The following is a 9861-nucleotide window of genomic DNA, read 5'->3' on the forward strand; positions in this document are numbered from 1 at the left end:
GGTATTTATTTTTTATCCATCAATTTTAATGTTGGGCAAAATTAACCACTACTTTATTAAAAATTAATATGAAAAGACATTTACCTTTCTTCCATTGCTTTTCTTCTCAAACCCTCGCTTCTCTCTCTCAAGTTCGATGCAGAGACATGTTTTTGTGGATGCATATGTTGTTTGTGATAAAAATGCTGAATTGGGTTTTTTGATTCTTGTAAATTTGATAGCTTTGAACAGTTACGAAGATGAAAAATGATATCTTCTTGTTTTTCTAACGAGGGTCAGCTTTGTCTTGTTTCGTGTGTTTGCCACCTTTATTCGGTTTTGCCTTCAATTTTATGTATGGATTCAATGCTGAATTGGGTTTCTGATTCTTGTTGATGCATGTTGTTGAAAGGATTTGGTCCTTAACTTATAGTTACAAGCACAGGAGTTAAGGATAGGTAGTCCTTAACCTAGAGTTACAAGTACAAAAATTAAGGACAGGTAATCCTGAACTTAGAGTTACAAGTTCAAAAGTTAAGGACATGTAGTCCTGAACTTAGGGGTCGTTTGGTAGGGTGCATAAGAATAATACTGAATAGGGTGTATTAATAATGCTGGTATTAGTTATACTTGCATTAGTTATGCTGGTATTAGTTATGATCACATATTTCTTATCTATTGTTTGGTTTGATGTATTAAAGCATTGCACAATTTCTAAAAGAATTGCTTGTTTACAAAAGTGCACTCAAAACCAGTCCATCACTCTAACTTTTTAAAAGAAACATATGTTGAGAAATGTTTTTATATGAAAAGGTTTAAAAAAATTTATTTGATTTGTCTACCTATATTGTAATATAGAACTAAATATTTATTTATAAAAAAGGAAATATGCTAAGTATTTATTTATTTACTAGAGATATAATTTTATTTCTCACTATTTGGATTATTTTAAACTTGCATTAATATAATAACTAGCATATCTTGATCAAGCATAAATTTTGATGGATAATTTTATCTTTAACTAAGCTAATGCATGCATTAAAACCAATTGCATTGCTAATACCATGGTTTTCTATGCATTAGTTATGCATAGGATAATATCAAATAGGATGTATAACTAATACATATGTTTAAAATGTCTACCAAACAAGGTATTATTAATACACAAAGCTAATGCATGCATTATTTTATATAATGCATCCTACCATACGACCCCTTAGAGTTACAAGCTCAAAAACTAAGGACAGGTAGTCCTTAACTTAGACTCACAAGCTCATAAATTAAGGACAGCTAATCCTGAACTTACAATAACAAGCTTATAAGTTAAGGACACTTGGTCCTGAACTTAGAGTTGGAAGTTCAAAACTTAAGGACACTTGGTCCTTAACTTAAAGTTACAAGCACAGAAATTAAGGTCAGGTAGTCCTTAACTTATAGTTACAAGCACAGAAATTAAGGACAGGTAATCCTGAACTTCGAGTTCCAAGTTCAAAAGTTAAGGACATGTAGTCCTGAATTTAGAGTTACAAATTCAAAAGTTAAGGACAAGTAGTCCTAAACTTAGACTTACTAGCTCATAAATTAAGGACATCTAGTCCTGAACTTACAGTAACAAGCTCATAAGTTAAGGACACTTGGTCCTGAACTTTATGAGCAGAAGGGTATTTTCGTCCGGGCAGGTAAAGTTTATTAAAGCAGTGGCTAAAGACTAAAGACATTTTAAACAGTGGCTTAAAAGTAAATACATATCTTATTAGTGGCTAACTTGCTCTTCCCCCTCAAGATTAGCATAATATTGACATAGTATTGTACTATGAAATTCCTAAAGATATTAATTTTTGTTTGTATAAAGAAATAGGACTCCCAAGGTTGATAACAAGCAATTGAATGTTTATTTTACAAAAGCTTCTTCGCCTAATTTATGTCACACATAATGCTTTAAACGGTAATTTACTTGTGATATTAGTTTAATTAATTTCACTATAAAATCTCGCGTAAGATAATACAATATTAGTTGGTCTCATATAAAAAAAGCCACTGCATTAATACAATATTTGGTCGGTGTATTACATAATATATACACGTATTTAGTAATGCTGGAGTTTATATATTTATTTCATGTAAGATAGATTATAAACTAAACTAAGAATACGTATATTAACAATGCGAGGATTAAAATATAAAAATATAAATATCATTCTTAAGTAAATACTTCATAATATAATAATATCTTTATTATATCATATAAATGATTATTGTATTATAGTTTTCGCATAACTATTTATAAGTGAACCAAACCATCGGTTAAAAGTTTTCGATGTGGATTTTTTTTTTTTTTGCTGAATAAGATGCAGATTCTATTGAAAGAAGATAGGAGTAATTAACTGGGATTATTACAAAATAGTCCCATAGAGGTCATTACGAAAAGTAGATAAAGCATGAAAATGAGGAAATATTCAAAATAGTGTATCCATTCCAAGCCCAAACATGATTACTAGTGCATCTGCTACCTTATTTACCTCCCTATATATACGTGCGACATAGAAGTGCAATCTATAACGTCAAGTAGAAACCTGCAATCATTCAATAAATATAAAAATTGACACAATTTTAAAAGAGATGGTAATTAATGTGGTGAACCGGTACCTGAGAATCTATTTCTATTGTCAGAACGTTATATTAGATAGACATTGGGTTAGGAATAATAATATGTATATGGTCATAATCAGTAAAGGTGCAAATAGAAGAAAGAGAGGGAATAAAGGAACGGAAGTTGCCTAAACAATTCAAGAAAATCATGGGTGGACTGGATGCTAATGTTGCTTTTATAAGAGAATCAGATTTCATTCCAAACTCCTAAAAGGGTCTCATCTTGGATACACATGACTAAAAAGTTAATACTAATTTCTTTTTCATATTTTAAGGAGGAATCACCAATCCCATCATCACTTCTCTTTACTCCGAGTGGAAATCATCATTCACTAATGTGTTGATGACTTGATTCCAGAATACATCCATTGCTTCATTAATTATATGTTCAGATGATCGAGTAATCTTTATATTCTTTTTCCGCAAGTATATCCAAATGCTCTTTCTACATATTTTAAACTTTTATTATAATTAGAGGAAATGCATTAATTGGATGAAACTCAACTCTTTGCTTTAGTTCTAATTTATTGTTTGTTTTTTTATCTTTCCAGTTAGAGTAAGTCAAGTGAAAATACAATGTATATTGCTATACGCACTATTACTATGTGACCTCGGGTTGAGAAAATGTAATAATATAATTTTATTGCTTAACTGAACTCAATAGACATATATATTGCACAACCCCTTAAAAAATTTTAAAATACTAAATGAACAACTTTACATTTGAAATTATAACGTATCCCAACTAAAAAAATTCAAAAGTAAATTAATCAAATTTAATTTTAAAATTGCATCCGCTTACTATAGAGAAAGAGGGAGCATATAATACAGCGAAGGAATTTTCAAGAGATTACCCCTTGGTCATCAATGGCGGAACCACATGCAGTGAAGGGGTGTCAGCCGTGTAGCTAGGTTATTTTAAAAAAATAAATGTATATATACTATGTTTTGACACCCCTTGACTTCTTGGTGAGTTTATTCCTTTATATTTTGACTTCCCTTAATAAAATTTTTGGCTCTGCCACTCCTGGTCGGTCATGTACAGGGTCCCTCTCAGTAACATCTTATTAGGCGTTTCTTGTTCTCTCTCTTATTACGCGGTTTCTTCTGCTAAAATAACCTTTGGTGCTCTTAAAATAGTACAGTTCTCCACATTACATTACATTACATTAATGGAGTATAACAAACGACCGTTCCATTAAACTGTGAGTTGGGACATGGATTCTTAGGCCAGCACGCTGGAAATGTCACGTGTGCGTCCACAGGTGCATAGGTAAAAGCGAGGTTAAATTTAATCCCGTGTGGCCTTTCAGTTCCTGTGAGTCGAAAAAACAACTTCTGCTTTTTCCGATCCGAAAATCCAAATTATGAAATTCAGCTAAAACGCGTAAAACGTCCGGTCGAAGTGGAGTTAAAAAACAAACAATATGTAGCTCCAAATTTAATTGGTGTGTCTGTGTTGGCTCAATGTAACACTTGTCAATATACTCGCTTTCATGAATAGAACTGAGTGCAAAGACACACTTATTCTGATGTTGGCCTGGCTGACACGTGATCATCACCTCCTCTCAGTCTCTACCTTCAAACTAATGCATGCCTTTTCTCTGCCTCGTCACCTCTTGCATCACTCTCAGTTTTCATCCTCCAATGCGCGTGCTTTCAATTACTTACATCAATTTCAATTTTCACTACACTAGTCGGAAGCAATTATTAACACTCGCATTATGATAATCTGTCCTAGTAAGGGTGTCTAATGAGTGGGCCGGGCCGGGCTGGATAAGGAAAAGTTGAAACCGTCCGGTTTTGAACCGGGCCGGTTATGGGTTAGGGGTTATCGGGCTTAACGGGTTTGAGTTTATTCGGATAAAAAATGAATCGTAAGGATTACGGGTCCAAAGGGCCGGGCCGAGTTAGTGTTTTTTTTTTTTGTATTTTGTATAATTATTGTAATTTATATTAATATAAATTAAATATATAAAGTATACAATGAAGATGGAAAAAATTGCACTTATAAATTGCAAGTGCTATATTTATTTCAAAATTCAAACTTACAAATTGAAAGGTTTACATTTAACAAGTAAATTAAGGAAAAAAAAGTAAATTCAAAGGTTTTGCATTGCCTTAGACTCTAAAACCTTAAAAAAATATAATTGAAATCTAGCTTTAAACCGGTCCGGGCCTAACCGGTTCTACATGGATTTTGGTTGACCGGATTTGACCAGTCCGATTAACCGGATGAATTAAATGAACGGACTAACCCCCTAACCCCAGTAACCCAACCCATCCGGCCCCCTAAGTACCGGGCCTGTTCGGTCCAGGTTTCAACTGGTCTGGACCGTGCCGTGTCGGGTCAACCCGGCCTGTTTGACCCCTCTGGTCCTATATCACACTCGCTGCCTTTTCGTACTTGTGTAAACATCTTATGCACCGAAGTGCGTGCCCTTTAAAGCGTGTGCTTTTAAGCACTTATCCTTTTTAGATTTCCTTTTCAAATTTATACTGAAAATACTAATGGTGATAAACATTTAAGTCATAAGGGTTCTATTTAATCCGAGGATTAAGAAATATTATCTCTACATACAAAGATGGTGGTCTTTTTTGTCTTAGTTTGATTAGGCACAAATTTTAATAAAAATTTAATATATGATTTTAAATAAGTCATAGCATTTATGTGGCTGTAAATTTTTTTAAAACACATAATCTTCCACTTGCCAGAGCATTTATGCGTTTTTTTAAACAGAATAATAAGAAAATAATATTAATATTTTTAAAATAGAGGGAGTAGTATAATAAATCAGCATTTAACAATAGAGCCTCCATAATTGGCACTTGGAAGCAAATTTTCTTTTCTTGCAATTAAAACTCATTAATCCAATTAATTTATCGGGTTGCATAGTAGCATAAAAAAAGAAATCATTCTATATATCAGAAGTTTCTCCATTTTAATTAAAGGTAGAGAAATTTCATTATCTTTTCCTTATTGACAAAGCAATAATCACCCATTGGGGGACCTAACTGATAAAAACGAAAATCGTGTTGTACACACAGCAAAAGAGCGCGTGATTGTATTCATAAAGCGTTGAAAGAGAGAGGAAGATTCTGCCATAGTTGAATCCAGTGGTCGGCAAAACCAACCGTTAAAATCAAACCCTCAGTGCTTCAACTCTTTCAATACTTCAAACCGTACCTTAATCAAAGGTCAGCGGTCCTGTTGGAATTGGAGTCTAAGTCTAACCTTCGTTCCACCTCCTCCTTTATTTTATTATAAGTAGAAGCAAGTTCACATTTTGGCTCAATTATTCTTTCTAATTTTCATTCTCACTGCCACATAAATTTCTCCAAATATTCATATCAATAAACAAATTCAAGCAGTTTCTTTTAGACCTAAGCTCAAGAATTTTTGAGTTTCCCTTTTGCTTCCGCAGATTTTACCAGGTAATTTCTCATCCTCCAATTGCACTGCTGTTCCTTTTTATTTGTCTTTCCCAATTCGATTTCCTTTCTGGTTTTTCTCTGCAATCAAACAGACTGATTTATGATGTGTATTCTCATGTTTCGGTCCTTTAGACTATATAATATAAAAGGGGTGGATAAATTGAAACGGGAAACTAGGCGCATATATTTCTGTTCCTGAATTGTCATTGGCAGAATGAACAAATAAATAATTTTGTTACATAAATACGCTTCTTGATGTGTTTACAGTTGTGCACATGCTAGCTTGAATACATAATGAATTTCTTATATGTTAGTTGAATGACATGTATATTGTAGCTTAACAAGGTTCCCCTGCTAACAAGTTTTTATCTTAGTTTATTAGATATAAAGTCATAAATGAAAACTTTCAGCTTCTTTCCAATAGTAGCTCGTATTAGGTTTGGCGTAACTTTTAAGGTTGTCTTGGAACAACAGTAAAATTGTCTTAGGTAGACTGCCTACATTACTCCCTCTGGGTGCGGCCTTTTCCAGACCCTACGTGAAAGAGTGATGTTTTCATGCATCGGGCTATCCTTTTATGATAGAGGTGTGCGAGCTATCTTGTCCGCACCATGACTATCAGAACTTTTAAGGTCCTTTTTGGAGGAGAGTGGATGTGGAGGTTGTGGTAGGGTAGAAAATGTGTTGTATCTAATTTTTTATGTCTTCAAGAGATATAGAGGAGTTGCTTTTTAAAGCCATAGCTGGTTTACATAATACAAATTTAATGTATGCACAACTATTAGGACTGATGTGAGAGTTGACAGTAGATGGGCATTTCAATTTTTTATTTCTTGTTTTCTTTCTGTCATGTTATAAAAATCATAAGGTGCATGATTATATCCATATTTAAGATGTATTTGGTCTGGTTGTCAACTTGTGATTTCAATCTAAATGTTGCTAGACTAAAAATGTTCTTACTTGACAAGACGGTGTTGCATCTCATTTTCTGTATACTATTGTTAATTTCACATGATAGATAGATTATCATTTTTTTTTTGCCTTGTGATATCATGCAACGTGCAACGGTTGTGCTCCGTGTTCTTGAATCTGTAATTTCTGCGCGTCTAAGTCATTAGAAAACTCTGTTTTCCCATCAACAAGGGTTGCCAAACTAATGTATACTTGTTTGTGTACCTTTTGCAGGTTGATTTGTTAACAGATACTAAGTGTTAAAAGTGTTCGGACAGGGAATAATTTATGCTTAGATCAGCTAATGATAGCCATATAGCATGGAATCACACCATCTGTATGAATATGGTGTGACTGGTGCGAATTTATCATACTCTTACTCTAAGGCTACTACTCCTTCATTGCCTAATAGGCTGTTGGGAACATTGAAATTTGACTCGAGAAATTCTCCAAACTCTCCATTTGTAAACTATTTTGATCCTGATACTCCTACCACACTAAGTGATAGCCTGGAGCAGCACAGCTCTACTGAAAATATTTCAGGAACTAGTCCTTCTAGTAATTCCTCACTGGATTATAATCATTATTTCCATCGCCCTAGCCCCTCTCCAAATTTCCACCCAAACACTCTACTGGTTCGCTCTGGCGAAACTTCTTTACTGCAGTATGCAAACCACAGTCAGAACATGAAAAATGCTCTGCTGCAATTGGAAACTGCTTTAATGGGGCCAGAGGAAGAAACCACAACATCCAGTCCCTCGGCAGGGGATATTAAGCAGCCCCAAACATCAGGTCAGAGGTCCTGGATGTGGAACCAAGAAGACCAGATTTCGCTTCGATTTGAAACACAGCCGTCACATGTCTCCGCCTTTGGCATATCAAGCAGTGGGATTCACAGTGAGAAGCGGCACAAAGCAACGGAGGATTTGTCATTGCGGGGAATTCCTTCTGGCAACCTAAAGCAGCTGCTTATAGCATGTGCCAGAGCTCTTGCCGAGAACAAATTAGATGATTTTGGATCACTGATTGCGAAGGCAAGAAATGCTATTTCCATTACTGGAGATCCGATTCAACGTCTCGGTGCTTACATGGTAGAAGGGCTAGTAGCTCGAAAAGAAGCATCCGGAACCAACATTTACAGAGCTCTGAGGTGTAAGGAACCAGCTGGCAGGGACTTGCTTTCTTACATGCATATCCTATATGAGATATGTCCTTATCTAAAGTTTGGTTACATGGCTGCAAATGGTGCAATAGCAGAAGCATGCAGAAATGAAGATCGCATTCACATCATAGATTTCCAAATTGCGCAAGGGACTCAGTGGATGACTCTTCTTCAAGCTCTTGCTGCCAGGCCTAGCGGTGCCCCTCATGTACGTATTACTGGGATTGATGATCCAGTTTCAAAATATGCCCGGGGAGATGGATTGGCATTAGTGGGGAAACGGCTCACAGATATTTCTGAGAAATTCAACATTCCGGTTGAGTTTCATGCAGTGCCAGTTTTCGCTCCTGAAGTCACCAGGGATATGCTTGACGTTAGGCCTGGCGAGGCTCTGGCAGTAAACTTCCCTTTGGTACTTCACCACACACCTGATGAGAGTGTTGACGTGACTAACCCAAGGGACGAGCTTCTTAGGATGGTAAAGTCGCTTTCTCCCAAGGTGGTCACTTTGGTGGAACAAGAATCAAATACAAACACAGCTCCTTTTTTCCCGCGATTTTTAGAAGCTCTAGACTACTACTGTGCCATGTTCGAGTCCATAGACGTGACCCTAGAAAGGGACAGGAAGGAGCGGATAAACGTGGAGCAGCATTGTCTGGCTAGGGATATAGTTAACGTCATAGCATGCGAGGGCAAGGAAAGGGTGGAACGTCATGAGTTATTAGGCAAATGGAAATTGAGGTTCACAATGGCAGGGTTCAGGCAATATCCTCTGAGCTCGTACGTGAATTCAGTGATAAAGAGGCTCTTGAGGTGCTACTCAGAGCATTATACGCTAGTGGAGAAAGATGGCGCTATGTTGTTGGGATGGAAGGACAGGAATCTTATCTCAGCATCTGCTTGGCACTGAGAATGAAGCAAATTTATGTAAAGCAGAGGAAGAGCTATTTCTAGCAAGTAACAGTTTGTAGTAACATTATGTGGGAAACAGATGAAATAGCCTTTCTGGCATGTCATGTGGTTTCAATGTAGCGATAGATAATTTCATGTATCACAAACTATTGTTTAGAGTAGGTATCTTTCATTTTGTTCGTTGGCTTATCCCTTAGTTTAGAAATTTTCTTGCGGAATCTTTAGGAAATTAATTTCAAGTATTCACAAACTATTGTGTTTATAGATAACTTTTCATTTTGTTCATTAGCTCTTGTTCCTTAGTTTGGAAGTTGCACCAAATTTTGTAAGGGCATTTGTATCTATACTCGCTTTTTGGGACATCTTTTAGTTTATACCCGCTTTCCAAAAAAAATTGCAAGCGTAAGGATTTCCCGTCCTCGGAAGTCGTGATGGCGCCTACTCGTAGAAGCTAGGCAAGCCACGAAATTTAGAAATCTTTAACCTTTTTATTTTTAACACTTTTAACTATTTGTAACAACATGTGATCAACATTTAACTAATAGCGAAAGATGGATTTAAGCGGAAGACTTAGATAAACATAATACCAAAAACGATACGAAAAGCCAACATGTCTCTACCCAGAAACCGGTGTCACAACATTCACGGACTGTCTATGATTACTACATACAAATGTCTGAAAGAAAGAAGCTCAGTTTGTCTCGGATACAAATGATAACAGAACATAATAGTAGATAGAAGAGACGCCGGGCCTGCGGACCCCTGCAGCACTA

General features: G+C 35.7%; 1 protein-coding gene across 1 annotated transcript; it reads left to right on the forward strand.

The window, feature by feature from the left end:
- Nucleotides 1-5797: 5797 nt before the first annotated feature.
- LOC109211228 (scarecrow-like protein 21) lies at nt 5798-9377 on the forward strand. The gene is made up of 2 exons (XM_019374733.1): nt 5798-6063; nt 7249-9377. Exon 2 carries the CDS (start codon nt 7335-7337, stop codon nt 9084-9086), a length of 1752 nt encoding a protein of 583 aa, XP_019230278.1. The 5' UTR covers nt 5798-6063; nt 7249-7334; the 3' UTR covers nt 9087-9377.
- Nucleotides 9378-9861: the final 484 nt, after the last annotated feature.

This window comes from Nicotiana attenuata, unplaced genomic scaffold (assembly GCF_001879085.1).
Source record: "Nicotiana attenuata strain UT unplaced genomic scaffold, NIATTr2, whole genome shotgun sequence".
NCBI classification, from domain to species: Eukaryota; Viridiplantae; Streptophyta; class Magnoliopsida; order Solanales; family Solanaceae; genus Nicotiana; species Nicotiana attenuata.